At 46.4% G+C, this 19,792-nt stretch overlaps 2 protein-coding genes and 1 long non-coding RNA gene across 6 annotated transcripts in view; 2 read left to right on the top strand and 1 right to left on the bottom strand.

Annotated features, from left to right (window-relative positions):
• LOC109409735 (protein draper) overlaps positions 1–19,792 on the bottom strand; it is a 130,175-nt gene that overhangs the window by 34,736 nt on the left and 75,647 nt on the right. The window lies entirely within an intron of this gene.
• Positions 2,272–6,681, top strand: LOC109426234 (uncharacterized). Of its 3 annotated transcripts, XM_062854550.1 has the most exons (5): positions 2,285–3,052; positions 3,107–3,222; positions 3,288–3,374; positions 3,437–3,540; positions 3,601–6,681. In XM_062854550.1, the coding sequence occupies exon 5, from the start codon at positions 4,510–4,512 to the stop codon at positions 6,679–6,681; it is 2,172 nt and encodes a 723-aa protein (XP_062710534.1). In that variant the 5' UTR covers positions 2,285–3,052; positions 3,107–3,222; positions 3,288–3,374; positions 3,437–3,540; positions 3,601–4,509. The 3 variants fall into 3 exon arrangements, with proteins under 3 accessions (XP_062710536.1, XP_062710535.1, XP_062710534.1); XM_062854552.1 differs by having other exon boundaries at positions 2,272–3,222; XM_062854551.1 differs by having other exon boundaries at positions 2,283–3,052; positions 3,437–6,681.
• Positions 11,407–13,625, top strand: LOC109413749 (uncharacterized). Its single transcript, XR_002130944.4, has 5 exons — positions 11,407–12,741; positions 12,796–12,911; positions 12,977–13,063; positions 13,126–13,229; positions 13,290–13,625. It is a non-coding gene; the product is annotated as an uncharacterized LOC109413749 (long non-coding RNA).

The raw sequence follows: 19,792 nt of genomic DNA, 5'->3' as shown, positions 1-19,792 counted from the left end.
GAACAATATTTCAATAATCGAAAATTTCCGAGGTCACTGGACAACATTCAGAGATAAACAAAGGGTGTCTATGTTAACGCCTTCAGAGTACTATTCTTAAAAAATATACAAAGAGCAAAAAGAAAAAAAATGTGTCGTAGCTAATTTTTAAACATTTGATATTTCTGAAAATTATTCGAAGACAGCTACCAGAGCTAGCGTTTTTAGCCGATATGGGCAACTAGTTTTTCTGACAGCTTCCCCAAACAATATTCAGATAATATCCTCAATTATTTTATAATAGTTTCTGAAAATTATTTTAAGCTGATTACCAATAGTGTCAATAACCGATGTTAGTCATTGACAGCACCAGCATCATCCCCAAATAACTCTCATATTAGTGTTAGATAACACTTTTTGAGCTTCCATTCGATATTGTAAAGAAATTTGTCAAACCCTATTTGTCAAAATATAGTCAATAATGTATCAAATTGTGTTCCTAATTTCGCTAGTCGTCTTCTGCATATCTGTGATCATCTCAGTCCAAAGTAATATTATAACCATCGTAACCCTTTACATTGTCAACCGTCCTAAGTCCTAACTAAATTCCTGCTTTTTTGATCAGTGAAATAATACTGTCTAAGATATGAAAACAAAAAAGTTCAGTCAACTGAAAAATGATAATGATTATTTGTCAACTTTTATAAATTCACAAAACCCATAAAAATAAGAAATACAAATATAACTCTTATAATCAACAGTTTTATCTTTACCTAATCAGTCCATAATTTTCTAATTGTAATGAATCTAATCTGTAAGGCTGTAAATCAACTTATCCTAGCGTCCCCTGTCCTGTGTACTTTCGATTTCAAGTAATGAATGATGAGTGTAACGCAGAGGCCTCCCCTACTCACTCTTGCGTTACGTTAAATTTAACAATTATTGTTAAATTGGAGAAAATTCAATGAATACAAAGATTAGGTGCAAGCTGAATTATAACTTGTCTTGAACTTGTGATATATGCACAACGGATACTCCTTTGGTTCCCATTAGCACTTACGGCCGATTCCTTCACTTGCGCTCAACTCGTAAACCAGATATATCTAGCTCAAAGTCCAAGCGGTGGTGAATGAACTGGCGCTAAAGTGCTAATGGGTTAAGCCCTCCCATCGCGTCAAGATCGAATATCCAGGGGGAGGGCTGAAGATAAATCTGAAATAAAAATATACGACAAATGAAACTTTTTCATGTTTTACTATTGTTGTTTACTTTTTGTTTAACTTGCTGTAGCAAGCCTCACATGCGATGTAAACAAAACTTTATTTGCGCACATAGAAGTATAAGTAATGGCTCAATTATTAAAACAGTTTATATCACATAAAATAAATATTAAACATATGCAAAACTTTTATTACTCAACAGCACAATTGTGCTGGTTCGTCACGAAGGGGATATACAATCTACCTTTTCTTCAACCCACATACACGCTATATACCAATGCGAAGAATAACATTTTACCAGTGTTAGGACTTTTCACATTCCAAATGGGAGTAACTATGATCAAAGTTGTCAACAATTTGAATCTACATCACAACTGGATTTTCAATTCTGCAGGTCATCATCATCAAACTAGGTATGAGCATATGTTACAGCAGCGAGGATTCAAAAGTGAATTCGGAAGACGACGATTTGTCAACTTGTGACCAAACATTTTCAATCAATTACCGGAAAACATAAGAAATTCAATTTCTAATTTTAAGATGAGTTTGAGAAAATACATTGAAGATAATGTTAATAATTATTTAATAGCAGCACTTTAGCTTAGGTCAATCGACCCTAATAAGAATTTTAATTCATTAGGGATCGTAAGCAGATGTACCTACTTAGGATAAATAAAAAAAATATTTAGGTTTGCATTGACCGCAACATTGAGATATCGATGAAAACGTGAGCGAACCTCCGATTCTCCCATACATTTTTGTGACAATTGCCACTCGCATGCACGCGATTCCGTCTATCCCGTTATCGCACGATCAGATGCACGCGTGAGAATGTATGGGAAAATGGGAAGTTCGCTCACATTTTCATCGATATTTCATTGTTGCGGTCAATGCTCACCTAATTATTTGGAAGTTTTGAAAAGCTTAGACTCTCAGTTTCCTAATGATAAGTTCAGATTCGAAATCGGTGGTTGCGAACACAGCGAAAATCGTCATTTAATGATAAAAATCAAAATGGCGGCCAAATCCAAGATGGCTGCCAAACATTTTCAACTTCAGATGAATGGTGTATACTTTCTCTTCATAGAAATGTGAAGTTTTGTAGATGTTAGACCAAGCCCACCCGTGGGCTTAATACTACACACGCAACAGCACGTCGTTAACGATTTTTAATTTCGTTATCAACCCATTTTCGCACCGGTCGTTCGTTTCCATGTGAGTAAAATAATGATCGGTCGCCTTTGCGCACCGGTGGTCTCTATTCTCTCCGTACCATCGGTTTTTTGCACTTCTGCAAATCATCGCAATATTTTGTGTATTTCTATGGGGTTATTGCAAATCTTATTCAGTGCTCATATTTGTGCTCATATTATGAAAGATGGGGTTTTGGATAAGACTGAAAACTGTGTTACGTTTAGATCTGTTGTAGTTTAGTTGAAGCACTAGAAATAAAATCATAAACGAATAACAACTCGTAACATACAAAAACATATTACCCGCCACGCACGCCAACAAAATTCGCTCCGTGTGGGCGCATTCGAACACCAACCGTCTTTTCAAATCCTACGCTTCACACCGATGGAAAAGACTATACCAACGGCGACCGACAGCTGTCATCTGTCTTCGCTGACCAGTACCAACATAACGGAAAGGAGGAATGATCGAGAAAAAGCGGGCAGAAGAAAAAGTGGTCCGTTCGGTGCACATCGCGTGTGGTTTTTGCGGCGGACAGAAAATCTGTTTTGTGCAGAAGGAGAAAATCTCCGTCGTTGAGTGAGTAACACCCAGTGCGGGTGGCAAAAAGGGCCGGAATTGGCTCAGCCAACGGGAGTAGGTCGGAAATATCGCAGGAGGTAAGAGTGCTCCACAGCAAATCCGGATTTCGTCCAATAACCTCAATTTTCCAGTGTGATCAGCACGTGCTGGAACCGCAGGAACCAGTGATCACGGGCAAAACCACCACGGGTGCCAGCATCACGAGTGACCAGACCGACACGGACAGAACAGGAAAAGATCGCAGGAGGTAAGAAACCTACACCGCTGCAATCGCGATTAGTTCATTAACCTCAACTTTCCCACATGACTCAGCACGTGACGGGCAACGGAGGAACCGTTGATCAAGGGGAGCCCACGCACTGCACCTTCCGTGTGAGCGCCACGTAAATCCACTGCAAGGTGAGGGATCTGGACTTTCCTGGGATCGGTGCCCATAACCCAATATGCATTTCCGTTCACAGTTGGTCAAATCATCTCTAGCACAGCGAGGCCAGCCAATATAAGAACCGAAGCCCTCGCCAAAGCCGTCAAGGCTCACATCCAGAAAAGAGGCTTTCCATTGGAAGTAAGTGCGGCTAGAGGGTGAGAAACTAAACTTGGTGCTAATGCCAGTGGTCCCTCGCAGGGCCTCTTTTTATTTATCGTCCTTTCTTTAGTGGGTCGCCCACGGTCGGGAACCTCGACCGGCGACGGACATTCGGAGGCAGGCACGAGATCCGAACAAGTTGCGGGAGGCGAGAGAAGGAGCCGCACAGGAACCCGAACTCGGAACCGACTGGCGAGCGCCCTTCCGTCGAGGCCAAATCCGGCGCATCCGGCGGAGATACGACGATCAGGGCAGTGGTTCGAGCGCTGTACCACGACGCACGGGCGAGCCAGCGACATTACGATTCGAGACCATTTCCGAGCATCGAGACCCCATTCGTGGCGCCTTTTTGCCCTGGCTGCGGTGAGCATCCGGCCCGAAAGGCGGCAGATCGTGGGAGGCAGCGTCACCAATTGCCAGCGTCACCAAACGTTCGACTCCGCGACGACGGTGTAAAGCAGATCCCACAACCGGATTTAGGGGAGAGTCGTCTGTCGTGGGCAACGACGAAAACTGCGCGAGAGGATGAAGCGGAGGATTAGCAGTGGCAGCGTGGCGGCGGTAAGCTGGGTGCACCCAGCGTAATCGTGAGTAAGAAGAAAATTACTAGATTTAAGAAAGAAAGTAGGGAGAGGATATTGCTTAGGGCCAGAGCAGAGAACCAAGTGCTTTGAATAAATGTAAGCAATAATGTACGTTTAGCGTTGGGCTTTATTCAGTTTTGTGAGCGCATTTCCCTTTGAGCTTTCCGGGGCTGATCGAGGGCTTCTATTCCCTCCCCCTCGACAGTCACTTGCAACACTGGCGCCCAACTGAAAATCCACATAATAGGAACTACCGTTTAGCGATTTATAGTATGGTTTGATGAGATTTGGTTTTGTGCATTTGATTATCCGGCCTTGATAATCATTAAAATTTTAGCCTTTACGCATAAAATTCGAAAGTAAAATGGACTTTACCCATTTGACTGACGAAGAGGTGACCTACGAGTTGGCTTTACGCCACGTAGTCAACTTAGGTCCGACTACTCATAGAGGAAAAGTTCTTCGCCTTAAGGCTCTTGTCCAAGAAGAGAGCTTGAAAGACAACAAGCCCACTAGCTCAGAACACGTCATGAGTCCCCAATCCAACTTAGAACTTTGCGAAGCGCAAGTTCATCAGCTTCACATCAGCTGCGAAGCAGCCATTCGTACAGCTGACAGTGTGACCTTAAACCAAATTCGGACACGTCTCCATCATTACCGCGACCGTCTACAGTTGATTCGTCCGCCAAGTGAATCGCGGGATACGCATGCAATGCTAACGGTGCATGTCGACGTGCTTCTAAACAAGCTGAACGGAACAAGTGTAGTGAATAGTGTACCGCGAAGTGAGAGTGTTGTGGCTCAAGCAACTTCGACTGGAGCCATAAGAAGGTACAACGGCGGAGATGAAGGAGCAGTCGGAGGAGAAACCACGATGCCAGTGGAAAGCATTTCAAGACAAGACACCACACCACCATCAGTAGTGCAGCCACCGCTCGTGACGTCATTCTCGGGTGGGCAAGGCAGAGGATTGTTGTTTTCGAGTTCGTTCCAAACGCGAGACAGCGAAGAAGCAGAACCAGCAGATACGAGGCACCGAAACAGCTCACCTCCCCCTCCCTACCTGCCCAGAGAGCGGGAAACATGGAACCCGTCAACCAGGGAGCAACAATCGCGGGATAACCGCGAGTTACAAGCAAGAATCAGGGAGATGCAGGAGAGAGAACAACACATGCGTGAGGAGTACTACAGAATGCGAGACGACCTGGAGCGGTTGATCCGTCGAGAGCGACCAGCACCGGAACGAGCGGATGATCGCCGAATACAAAAGGCCGTTCACAACTGGCCATTCAAATTCCGCGGCGAAAAGGACACGACATCACTCAACGTGTTCCTAGATCGCGTGGAAACGTTCGCAAGGTCAGAAGGCATGAGTGACGCCACACTCCTGAGCTCCATCAAACACCTACTACAGGAGGACGCCATCGACTGGTACTCACGAGCAACTTCGCAAAACTTGTTGCGAACCTGGGACCAATTCAAGCGAGAGATTCGAAGGGAATTCCTGCCCAGCGGCTACTCCCAAATTCTTCGTCTGGAAGCTAGCTTCCGATTCCAAGGAAGAGAGGAATCCTTCGCGAAATTCTATCGCGACATTTCAGCGCTTTTTCGCTTCGTCGATCCACCCATACCAGACGACGAGAAGTTCTTCCTGGTGAAGAAGAACATGAACGAGAACTACGCAGCCATCGTCACAGCAGCGAGGCCTCGTTCACTGGAAGAAATGGTGGAAGTCTGCACCGGATACGACGAGACGAGAATGCTTCTGAACAGACAACGCAGGATTCCGATTCCGCACAGCGCGCTTCTGGAACCGAACTTTGCTACGCCAGTAGTAACCAGCAGACCACCACCGGTTCAGCATCACCAACAGCCACAGCGGTTCAACAGGGTTCACGCCGTGGAAGTAGAAGGCGCTTATGAGCACGAAGCGGTAGAGGAAGGACCAGAAGACGATTGGCAGCACACAATCGACGAACTGGTTGAGCAAGTGAACGCGCTGAAGATGAACCTGGAGCGGAAATCTGCGAGGCCAATCTTTGCTGCACGCGACGAGAAACAGTCCAGGTCGACGGACAGGTACAACCGAACAGAAGCTGATGTCCTGCGAGCAGCGCGACAGTACACAAGAGAAGCGCAAGCTCCAGCACAGCAGCAACGGCCACAAGCCGCATCGTTCCAGACTCGGCCACCACAACAGCAGCAAGAACAGCCGCAAAGAGCACAGGGCTGGCAAGTACGACAGTGGATGCCAAGTTCGGATCAGAGCGACAACAACCGAAGAAGCCAACGTCTGTTGCCAGAACCAGTCAGGCAACGGGAAGATCGCCATATACAACAGGAAGAGGCTCCGAACGATCAACGACCAGCAATGCTCTGCTGGAACTGCGACGAGGAAGGCCACAGATTCATGGACTGTCCGAAACCACAAGCCATTCTCTTCTGCTACCGGTGTGGACGGAAGGGCTACTCGTTGCGCAGTTGCTTCACGTGTCGCACGGACGCGTTAAACTACCCAGCGGAGAACCAGCAATAGAGGGGAGCAGCTCTCCGCAAAATCTCGGAGACCCCTCCGACATCCCGGAATTTCAAAACCTCAACTCGATCATTATCAACCCCGGAAGTGACAATAGACCGCACGCCGTCATATCAGTGCTGGGTAAGGAGTTAACAGCTTTGCTGGATAGCGGAGCAAACTGCTCCCTACTAGGAGGAAAAAGAGTCGGGCTGGCGGAAGACTGCGGTTTGCAGAAAGGAACCGTCAGCGGCGGAATAAAAACGGCGGACGGCACAAGACACAACATTTCGCATTTCGTCTATCTCCCAATAGTGTACAACAACCGCAACGAAGTTCTTCCAGTGCTTTTGGTACCTTCGATTCCAGACTGCGTCATTTTAGGAATGAACTTCTGGGAAAAGTTTGGCGTCAAAGCAGTGTGTTGCACACTAGAAGCGAAGCAGGAAGACCAGATCAGTGAAGACCAGGAGATGAAGCAACTCAGCCCCGAACAACAACGACGCCTAGAGCAGGCGATCCAGAAGTTTCCGAAAGCGGTAGAGGGAAGACTAGGACGCACGAAGCTGTACGAGCATCGAATCGATGTGGGGAATGCACCGCCCCGTAAACAACGGCATTACCCTATGTCGCCGTATGTTCTACAGGAGGTCAACAAGGAGATCGACCGGATGATAGCGCTGGACGTCATCGAGGAGGCGCAGTTCTCGCCATGGAACAACCCGCTGGTCGCCGTCAAGAAGAAGACTGGGCAGTATCGCGTCTGTCTGGACGCGCGTCACCTCAACTCCATCATGGTGAACGAGGGCTATCCGATACCCCAGATTGCAGCGATCACCAACAACCTCCGAAGCAGCAAATACATTTCTTCGATCGATCTCAAGGATGCCTTCTGGCAGCTACCACTCCATCCAGGTTCGAGGCAAATGACAGCCTTCACCGTTCCATCCAGAGGCCATTTCCAATTCAAGGTAGTGCCTTTCGGGCTGTGTACGGCAAGCCAAGCCCTAGCGCGACTTATGACCCACCTATTCGCCGATCTAGAACCGCTGGTATTCCATTACCTGGACGACATCATCATCTGCTCCGAAACGTTCGAAGAGCATATCGCTCTGCTCGAAGAAGTAGCCCGCCGGCTACGCCAAGCGAATCTCACGATTTCATCGGAGAAGTCCAAGTTCTGCCGGAAGAGCATGAAGTACCTCGGCTACGTAATCGACGAGCAAGGTTGGCGTGTAGACGACGAGAAGATCCAAGCGATCGTACAGTTCCCGACTCCAACAACGCGCAAAGAGGTGCAGCGATTTCTCGGTGTTTGCAACTGGTACCGACGCTTCATCGCCGGTTTCTCGCAGCTAGCAGCTCCGCTAACAAACTTGACGTCAGGCAAGACCAAGTTCCGTTGGAATCCGATAGCTGAAGAAGCGTTCCTCAAGCTAAAAGCAGCTCTGGTTTCGGCACCAGTACTGGCGATGCCGGACTACAGCAAACCGTTCGCCATAGCGTGCGATGCCAGCGACACAGCAATCGGAGCAGTGCTAACGCAGGAGATCAACGGCGAGGAACATCCCATCAGCTACTTCTCGCAGAAGTTGTCAGCGTCGGAGAGGAAGTACTCGGTCACGGAGCGGGAGTGCCTCGCAGTGATCCGAGCGATCGAGAAGTTTAGAGGCTACGTGGAAGGAATCCGATTCATTGTCCACTGTGACCATGCAGCACTCAGCTACCTGAAGTCGATGAAGCACCCGACGGCTTTGATGAGCCGGTGGCTGTTGCGTCTAAATGCGTTCGACTTCGAGATCCGCTATAGAAAGGGTTCGATCAACGTTGTTCCAGATGCGCTCTCGAGAACAGTAGCTGAAGCAGTCTTCACGGTAGACCAAGTTCAGGATCCTTGGTACAAAAAGCTGGTGGACAGAGTAAAGAGCGAAGGAGATAAGTTCCCGGACTTCCGCATAGCAAACGATACGCTATTCAAGAACTGCCGTTGCAAGGACGAAGTGGGAGCAGTTTACCACAAGTGGAAGCAAGTCGTTCCGAAAGAAGAGAGATTCCAGCTAATCCGAAGATTCCACGACGAACCGGCAGCAGCGCATCTTGGTTTCTACAAGACCTGGCACAAGCTACAAGCCCACTACTACTGGCCACAGATGCAACAGGAGATTCATGATTACGTTATGAACTGTGCGACTTGCAAAGCGTGCAAGGCACCGGGGAAAAGAATGATGCCGCAGATGGGAAATCCGAAGCCGGCGAAGACTCCTTGGGAAATGATATCAGTAGACTTCGTCGGTCCGCTCACTCGTTCCAAACGAGGAAATACGGTTTTGTTGGTAGTAGTAGACTGGGTCAGCAAGTATGTGATCGTTAAGCCGATGCGTACAGCGGATTCGCAGAAGATGGTGGAGTTCCTGGAAGAAGAAGTTTGTCTGAAGTTCTCTCGGCCGCGGCTGATACTGTCCGATAACGGGAAGCAGTTCGAATCGATGGTCTTCAAATCCTGGCTGGCAAAGCACAAAATCGGCCACATGAAGACAGCGTTCTACTGTCCGCAGGTCAATAACGCCGAACGCGTCAACCGCGTCGTAGTAACCTGCATCCGGGCATTGTTGGACGGCGATCATCGAGAGTGGGACGAAAAGCTACCGGCGATCACGGCGGCGATAAACGCTGCTCGGCACGAGGCGACGGGCGTTAGTCCACACGAAGCCAACTTCGGACGGAACCTGTTGTTGCACACGGATCTGTACACGCAGCAGGAACTCAACACGCCCGAAGACCCGAAGGTAGCGCAGGACCTGCGACTTTCTGCGATTCGTCGAATCCAAAAGCTTATCATCGAGCGGATTAAGAACAGCCACCAGCGGGCGAAGCAGCGATACAACCTTCGCACAAGATCAGTAGCGTTCAAAGTCGGAGACCTGGTTTGGCGGCGATCGTTCGTACTCTCTTCGAAGGCGGACCAAATCAACAGCAAGCTCGAGCCGAAATTCGTTCCGGCAGTTGTCAAGGAGATCATCGGGACGAACCTGTACGTGTTAGAAGATGTTCTGAGCGGCAAGAAGGGAAGATACCACGCGAAGGACATCAAGGCGGACTAAACGAACGTGTGCAAGCTATGCAAACAGGCGGTGCCTGTTAACGAAGAAGCGAACGCTGAAGAAAACACCATAATTGGGCATCATTACAGCGAACAGGAGGGCAGAGAAGTTCCAACCGGATTCTGCACTTCCGTTACACCGATTTGACGACTACATCGACGGGAATCGTCGTTACTAGCAGCGAGATTCCGGGCCGTTCAAGCTATGTACACAGGCGGTGCCTGTCAACCACAAAGCAGCCAAGCCATCAAAAAACCAAACATTGGGAGATTTGATCACGAGAGCTGAGGGTGAGAAGCCGTCGCAATAGTGCTCCACCGCAGCAACACCGATTGTGAGTCGACAGCAAGGATTTCCGTACAGCCGTACGAGGTTCCACAATGTTAAAGCTATGTCCGCAGGCAATGCCTGTCAACCATGAGTACCACGCTCCAAAAACACGTAACAAACGGGAAAATGGTAGAAAGTCAGGTGTGATGAGCAATAACTTCTTTACGACTACCTCTCCACCTCGACAGATCAGCCGGCTTTGTAATAGACCACGATCTTCGCCAGGAACAATGAACGATTTGCGATTCCATCCCCCGATCCCTTAGAAGGTCGAACAGTAGCAAGTGGAGAATCAACATGTGGTACCCAAACACTTCCATCGCGCCAGGAGGTGTACCGTGAGCCGTTCGCCAAACGGGAGAAATGGTACCCTGTGATTCTGGAAACGGAACGCAGGTTTCTCGTCAAGGCACCAGATGTATTCTCTGATAGGAGGAGTGGAGACCCGGAGATCGACGACCAAACATCGGTTCGGCGCGGAGTTGAAGCTTACGGCCACTATCAGGCGCAGGGAGACAGCAGCTGGAGAGCTTTGGGAGAGCAGGAGGACGTAGCAAGCAGCCTACGACGGGCGCGGGAAATTGGAACCCTGAAAACCATCGTGAGTAGGGAGGCTCCAAATACCAGGACGAAGACACGCCAAACACCAGGACGAATCGACAGCCTACTGAAGGCGAGGGAGACTGGGACCCTGAAAACAGCAGTGAGTAGGGAGGCTCCAGATACCATGTCAAAGAGCGCCGCAACCATCAGCCTACAGCGGGCAAGGGAGACTGGGACCCTGAAAACCGCAGTGAGTAGGGAGGCTCCAGATACCAGTACAGAGAGCACAGCAGTCATCAGCCTACAGCGGGCGAGGGAGATTGGGACCCTGAAAACAACAGTGAGTAGGGAGGCTCCAAATACCACTACTAAGAACGCAGCAAACCATCACCTACTACAGACGATCAACACGCGGTACCAAAACACTTCCATCGCGCCAGGAGGTGTACCGTAAGCCGTTCGCCAAGCGAGAGAAATGGCACCCTGTGATTCCGGAAACGGGACGCAGGTACCTCGGCAGTGCACCAGATGTATTCTCTGATAGGAGGAGTGGAGACCCGGAGTTCGACGACCAAATATCGGTTCGACGCGGAGTTGAAGCTTACGGCCACTATCAGGCGCAGTGAGACAGCAACTGGAGAGCATTGGGAGAGCAGGTAGACAAGCAGGCAGCCTACGAAGGGCGCGGGAGATTGGGACCCTGAAAACAGCAGTGAGTAGGGAGGCTCCAAATACCACCACGAAGAGCGCAGCACACAGCCTACAGCGGGCAAGGGAGACTGGGACCCTGAAAACCATCGTTGAGTAGGGAGGCTCCAGATACCAAACGAACAGAACATCGAATGAAGCGCAGCAACATCCGAGGAACTCTCACACCGAAACACCAAGTGGTCATGCCGTTAGCCGATCGAGACAAATCGAGCCCATCATCAAGAATTCGACCATCCTCACTACACAGAGCTATGAGTGGCACCACTACGAAGGAACAAAATACGATCTCGGCAATCCAAGCACATCCACGACTGGATGGTGCACACGAACCCTCAAGTTTTTCCAGTCAATTCGAATGCGTGGCCAAGGGTTAAAGATCTGGGGGTCGTCATGAAATCTTCATCCCAAAAGTAACGCGACCAGGGGCGCGGTAAAACCCTATTTCTCGGGCTCATGACGATTTAGATTAGTAAATGTTTCTTTTCTCAGAAAATACGCACAAACCAAGACAAACCAATTTTGTCCATAGATATAGTCGATACATAAAGCTTCTTAATGCTTAGTGTACAATTAAGCCTATTTTAGCAGATACCATAGGCTAGAATCCGATTTGAAAGTTTTGCCGTAGGATTCGTTTAAGTTGGACATGGACTTTGGTCAGAGACGATTTGAGAGGTCGTAGATTTTGCCAGGCGCAGCTGGCATGAAGTTTAGTCTAGCATTAAGATTATGCAGTTTGGAGGATAGAGAAGATTTGGCAAGCGACCAAGGCTTGCGTATGAGTTTGGTTTTAGTTGAGGAAACGATGTAACTTGAGGTCTGCTCAAGAGTTAGGTTGACCGACTTGTCTCTGACCATCATCCTAGGAGGATGACTGAAGATTTTGTGAATTTTTCATAAATCGTTTGATCACCGATTTATGAAAAATTCTTCCGCTACGGTAGAGTTGTGTTACGTTTAGATCTGTTGTAGTTTAGTTGAAGCACTAGAAATAAAATCATAAACGAATAACAACTCGTAACATACAAAAACATATTACCCGCCACGCACGCCAACAAAATTCGCTCCGTGTGGGCGCATTCGAACACCAACCGTCTTTTCAAATCCTACGCTTCACACCGATGGAAAAGACTATACCAACGGCGACCGACAGCTGTCATCTGTCTTCGCTGACCAGTACCAACATAACGGAAAGGAGGAATGATCGAGAAAAAGCGGGCAGAAGAAAAAGTGGTCCGTTCGGTGCACATCGCGTGTGGTTTTTGCGGCGGACAGAAAATCTGTTTTGTGCAGAAGGAGAAAATCTCCGTCGTTGAGTGAGTAACACCCAGTGCGGGTGGCAAAAAGGGCCGGAATTGGCTCAGCCAACGGGAGTAGGTCGGAAATATCGCAGGAGGTAAGAGTGCTCCACAGCAAATCCGGATTTCGTCCAATAACCTCAATTTTCCAGTGTGATCAGCACGTGCTGGAACCGCAGGAACCAGTGATCACGGGCAAAACCACCACGGGTGCCAGCATCACGAGTGACCAGACCGACACGGACAGAACAGGAAAAGATCGCAGGAGGTAAGAAACCTACACCGCTGCAATCGCGATTAGTTCATTAACCTCAACTTTCCCACATGACTCAGCACGTGACGGGCAACGGAGGAACCGTTGATCAAGGGGAGCCCACGCACTGCACCTTCCGTGTGAGCGCCACGTAAATCCACTGCAAGGTGAGGGATCTGGACTTTCCTGGGATCGGTGCCCATAACCCAATATGCATTTCCGTTCACAGTTGGTCAAATCATCTCTAGCACAGCGAGGCCAGCCAATATAAGAACCGAAGCCCTCGCCAAAGCCGTCAAGGCTCACATCCAGAAAAGAGGCTTTCCATTGGAAGTAAGTGCGGCTAGAGGGTGAGAAACTAAACTTGGTGCTAATGCCAGTGGTCCCTCGCAGGGCCTCTTTTTATTTATCGTCCTTTCTTTAGTGGGTCGCCCACGGTCGGGAACCTCGACCGGCGACGGACATTCGGAGGCAGGCACGAGATCCGAACAAGTTGCGGGAGGCGAGAGAAGGAGCCGCACAGGAACCCGAACTCGGAACCGACTGGCGAGCGCCCTTCCGTCGAGGCCAAATCCGGCGCATCCGGCGGAGATACGACGATCAGGGCAGTGGTTCGAGCGCTGTACCACGACGCACGGGCGAGCCAGCGACATTACGATTCGAGACCATTTCCGAGCATCGAGACCCCATTCGTGGCGCCTTTTTGCCCTGGCTGCGGTGAGCATCCGGCCCGAAAGGCGGCAGATCGTGGGAGGCAGCGTCACCAATTGCCAGCGTCACCAAACGTTCGACTCCGCGACGACGGTGTAAAGCAGATCCCACAACCGGATTTAGGGGAGAGTCGTCTGTCGTGGGCAACGACGAAAACTGCGCGAGAGGATGAAGCGGAGGATTAGCAGTGGCAGCGTGGCGGCGGTAAGCTGGGTGCACCCAGCGTAATCGTGAGTAAGAAGAAAATTACTAGATTTAAGAAAGAAAGTAGGGAGAGGATGTTGCTTAGGGCCAGAGCAGAGAACCAAGTGCTTTGAATAAATGTAAGCAATAATGTACGTTTAGCGTTGGGCTTTATTCAGTTTTGTGAGCGCATTTCCCTTTGAGCTTTCCGGGGCTGATCGAGGGCTTCTATTCCCTCCCCCTCGACAGTCACTTGCAACAACTGTTAGTAAAAATTGAATTCAAATAAATAATTCCCTTGGAGATTTGTACCAGTTTTGGTGCGTTTAAAGATATCATTTTCTCAATAATTTATGATTGTATTCAATCCCGGAATTCAAGCAATCTTTTTTTAAAATCATATGTTTGTTGCTTACTGTATGACTTGTAGGTTGAATTTTTATCTAAAATAATATCCATCTCTTCAATATTCATGTTGCCTTTCTCGCAAGAAATTTATCTGAATTTGAGATTATGAGCATCTTTTTTAATAATTAGGTTTATTGAATAATTACATCCCTTGCATTTCCAACACATTTATAACATAGTTGTCTCCTTTACAACTTCGCGTAGGTCAAGATTCTTGAATCCTGGTCATAGTAGAAGCTGTCTTCTAACAGTCTGCGATAAGTTTGCGCAACCTTTTTTCATTAACGTGTATTTTAATAACAGCTAATTCTATACTCAGTCACAACCTTTTAGTTACAAAACATCACTCGCAAATCTTAATATACAGTATGCGGCAGGAAAAAATGCGAAAGTGTTTTTCAACTTCAAACCTCATTTTCGTCCATTTGACATTAACCAATCTATGTTTCAACGTTCCATGATCTATAATAGGCTAGTTTTCTGAAAAGTTAATTAAAAAATTTCCCATTTTGGTCACTAACCTTTACAGGGTGGCGCCTGAAGATGAAGACAACCAGAATTTTCAAACCGCAGAAAATCGCACAGGTCGCTAAATTTCGCATCTGATAAAACAAAATTTTTGATTTTCTCTACAATATCATCAAATATATGTACTTATTTCATCTGCTATGTGAAACTACATGGCTCTGGATCAGTGTGGTCTGGTTGTTCATCGAATTTGAGCTAATTTTGTTACTGTTATAGTCATTTTGTTTAATGACCATTGGGCGCGTAGTTTATTGATATCCGTTTATTAGGCCTACATTATCACACGTTAATCATCAAATGTGTTCATTTTTATTTTTCAGTGCTGGAATATAAACATTGACTGATACACTGTCATGAAAAAATAGTCATATATATCCCATATTTAGCGTGTAATAGTGCCTTGAACTTTTCGCATTTTTTCCTGCCGCACCCTGTATATTGCGATCTTTTTGGATGCTGGTATATGAATATTTTGTTGGAAGCAGATTCTATGCGCTTGTATTTGTCAAAGTGCATAATGAGCCCACTCTCCTTTTTGGCACTTCATACAACAATTGTTTTATTTTAACATCCAACGCCTTGCTTTTTCTATAACGAGGAACCTACAATATGGCAGTCCTGCACACCGCCTTTTTTAATTGGTGAAACTTGGCAGCTCGACTACATTTTTTAAGATTTTTATCGGTATGATTTAGTTTTTACAAAAAGAAATAACTGTAGTGTTTCTATGATATTTGAGTTGAGTTAGGTACAGTCAATGCATCTTTGAAAAATCGTAACTACTCTTATCTAATCTCAAACATACGCGGAATCACCCTGGAAAGCAATCGTGTTACTTTTTTTGTCAATACTGATGCTTGCAGCATATCAGAGATATGACACATGCATCAAAGCGGCCTGGTCTACTGCGTTGTATTTACACGCAAAGATGATTCTTCGAAATACTTGGAGTACAGAATATTGTATTTCGGCAAGGTACTTCTCGAATTTACAGGGGAGGAAGGATGCATGGACGGTGAAGTTACCCATTTCGCACACTTTCTTCCTAATGTCTCGTTTATTTAATTTATATTTTTAAATTTATATTTAATAAACCACCCAGTGACGGCCACCATTTTCAAGAACAGCAATCAAATCAAAACTCTTTTGCCTTTTTGAAATATACACGACAAAACGAAACGCGAGGCACAGCTCTTTTAAAGCGGGGGATCTCAGCCCGGAAAGTGAAGAAAGAAAAACCTTGTGGTCACTTATAACCGTCAAATAGTTTCTTTTCGGGTTAGAAAATACGCACATCTTCTGACCGGAATCTGCATCGGATGACGATAATTTTGAAACTTGTCGGAACAAACTTCGCGAGTTATTTATTTGGACATTTTTCTAAATGTGCGAAACTAAGCTTTACTTGCTGCGTAGAAAACCCGGCTCAAACATGTACGTGTTAAAACAGCAAAACTCACTGAATCACTATACATTTCTTCAAATATTAGTTTCGAAACGATCGGCCGAATCAAGAACTAAAGGCACCGACGAACCAACGTGACAGTGGTGATTCAAAAGTGTCCCCCCCCCCCCAAATTTAACGGTCGACCACCGAAGCGAGCGATCGCATCTGTCAAATCAGCGCAGACGCGAACCGTTTCCTATATGAACACACGGGGGTTCGGTGTCGAGCTATCAAATCATCGCGAGCCGTTATAGAGGTGGCGATAGTGTTTGGCTATTTTTCATCATGGCGTCGCGGACAACAAATTTGAATTTATTTGTTCTAGCTGTCACGTCGGTTCGTCGGTGCTAAAGGTGCGATTATGAGCAATCGTAACTATTTTTGAGAGAAAATCAATACATTTTCGATATGCATGATCCTAAAATTGGCGAAGAAGCGAAAACTTTATTCATAACATACTTCAGCAAAGCTTGTCAATTTAAACCTAATATTTTTCTGCGTTTGTATTGTCACTCTATCACAATTGTATGTCAGACAATTTGTTGTGTTATTCGTGTAACGATCTATGATATTGATTGGTTGAAAATTTCAAATATTTGATGCAAACTAAAATAAATTCCTACCTATACAAAACAAGAAAATCATTCGCTAGAAACTATATACCTGGCAACAAATCCATACTCATGTTCTTTCGTCTCCTCTTTACGCTACCCAGAGAGCTAAACGCGAGAGAGCGCACGAGCCTACGGATAGAGACCGTACTTTGCGTGTCTCTATATTCTAAGCCCTGCTACGAACCGTACGTAAACTTTTCGCTTTCGAGCCCTACTTAGCAGCGACCGGTGCAGTTCGCTTCTTTGTTCGGGGCTCTACTTAACGTTAAAACGCTTGATTGAGCCCATGAGTGGGCTTGGTCTTACAACAACATGAATTTTTAAAATATGACGCGATAAATTAGGTGCAAATGAAGAAATCGTCATTTTTGTCACCTTCTCAGTCTCTTGGCAACCAAGAGTCCATCAATTTAACCCAACCGAAGTGGTTTTCGTCCTTTTTATCATTTTTTAGTGAATAAGCAGGAAAAAAATAAAATCTCAGACTTTATGTAAATGGCGCCCTGGTTCCGGCGAGAATTACCCAGACGGAGCAAATAGGAGGTCAAGCAGTGGAACCACCAGCATTGGATGAGGGTTAGAAGACCCACAAGAAGCTCGAAAACAGCAAGACTGCTAGGAAGGACGAGATCCTGGTCGAATTTCTCAAGCACGGAAGCGAGCATCTACATCAATCAATCCACCCAGATTATTGTAAAGATTTCGGAGGGGGTTGGACGGGCTCATATGCCCAATCTACAAGAAAGGGCAATTACAGAAGGATCCTACTATTAAATTAGGTGTATAAGATACTGTTGCGTGTCCTTTTCAACGTACTGAGACCTCTTGAGGAGTCCTTCATCGACGAATACCAGACTGGTTTTCGTGAGCATCGATCAACGACGAAAATGTTTAAGCTGCGAATGATTCTAGATAAATTACGGAAATATAACTTGCAGATTCAGCATCAGCTCATTGATTTTAAAGCAGCGTACGATTAAGTGAAAAGAAAGTAGCTTTGGTTTGGCAGAAAATGTCAGACCATGGTTTACCTGCGAAACTAATTCGCATCAGCGAAGAATCAGCGTCTTATACATAGCGAATTTTGTTTGCGTTTGCAAGTTACGGGACCTAAGCTGGCTACGCAATCCGTAAATGGTCCTATTCGCAGCTGCAATACGCCTTTTCACTTCACGGGAAACTTCATTGTCACAAGTGTTCCAAGATAAATAAATTCATCAACAACTTCAAACACATCCCCACCAATCACTACCTCAGCAGTAACACCACTAGGCCCGCTTCTGTCTCTACCCACTATCATGCACTTCGGCTTGGTAGAGTTAATCGTCAAGCCTATCCTCGCTGTCTCTCTTTTCAGAGGAGCATAAGCTTCCTCCACTGCCCTACGATCGATGCCGATGAGATCAATATCGTCCGCAAAACCGAAAATATACTAGGTAGAAAACCTAAAACTACGAGCTTTTTGATTATAGATCACAATCACAGTGCCCCAATTTCATGACGCACAACATTTTATTCATCGGAAACCCCCAACGACCTTGACAATGCTTCACTATTTTTGATGTGCCTGACCGGTGGAGGGAGCTTCTGGACAAACAGTGTCAACAGAACAATTCAATCAAATTGCATCACATTTACCTACTTTTCCCACAACCCTTCGCATCAAGACTGTACTGCACACACAACACACAGTACAGAACTCAACCGACACAGAACTGGATTACCGAATCGATCGTGGGGAAATTATCCACATGCAAACTCGCGCGCATCCATCATATCACGGCACGGCATCAGATACCGCCCGGCGGCGCTCAGTGGAGAACAACAATGGCAAACGTGTCCCAAACGGCTGATATCGCCCGCTGCAATATTCATCGATGCCGGCAGAATTGTTGGGAAATGTGTGCACATCGAATGCACCCCTTAATTACCATTTCCGATGCATTCTAACGGACCACCATTATCCCGCAGGCCGCCCAACGACGAACCAATCGAGCGTGTGCCCACATCTGGTCGATGTTGTTGCTACAACGTCCACCGTCAACGTCAATGCTCGTTCGTATAATTGCTTGCGAACATAGGTGGTGGTTTCAACTTACAGAGTTCTATGCTGCGCTGTGGCGAGGCTCTCAACAGTCAACACTCAACAAGTGGGGTTGGTTCTATGCTGGCTGGTGGAGGGTAAAATTTGCACAACCTCACCCGTCGTCGTCGTCATCGCCGGATCGACGATCGTCGGTGTTGCTGTGTGTATGTTGTCACCCCCCACGTTCCGCCATTTGCAGGTTGTCAACGAGGAAGACGACGACGAACGGCAGTAACTTCGAGCTAGGGAAATACGAAAAGTTTTGTAACTGTACGTTCAAGTAGGTTGATGTTGCAAAATCCCAACACGATTATAGCATGAAAACAGTAATAATTAATTGACAATCAATTTTTCTATTACATATTTATGGTTACAAGAGACAGCTTACCGGTTCTAGGAAAGGGTCGTCATTGTGAGCATCAGAGATATCGGTGTAACTGCTCGTCAACGTGGTGGAACGATTTCGTTGTTTCATTTAACACAAGATGTGCTAAATACTTGTTAATTGCCTCAACGTTTACGAAGTTCGAATTTGAGACACAAAAGTGATGATTTCGTGTTGTATACCTACTGTTACTAAACGCATAACGAAAAGCTCCACCTACATCGATTGCTGAAAATAGCACCTGTAGTCGTAGCGATCGGTGTGCTCATCTGACCAAACTTTCATTTTTTCGTTCCTTTTTTGCTTTTGCCTTTCCAAAATATACTTCATTTAACACAATTGTATCAATATTGGAGCAATGTTATCGGTATGTGCCGTCCATATGGCACTCGAATGTGTTTACAAAGTTTTATTTTTTTTTACATTACATCTACATATACTGAAAATTATTTATGCAAAACGAAGTCTTCACAAGTCCCTAAGTAAACAAGCAAGTCGGATTTGTTGAATAGTACAATTCCCATAGCTTGTATG

The sequence above is a fragment of the Aedes albopictus genome, chromosome 2 (assembly GCF_035046485.1).
Source record: "Aedes albopictus strain Foshan chromosome 2, AalbF5, whole genome shotgun sequence".
Classification (NCBI taxonomy): domain Eukaryota; kingdom Metazoa; phylum Arthropoda; class Insecta; order Diptera; family Culicidae; genus Aedes; species Aedes albopictus.
This window is presented reverse-complemented; position numbering and strand designations above follow the sequence as displayed.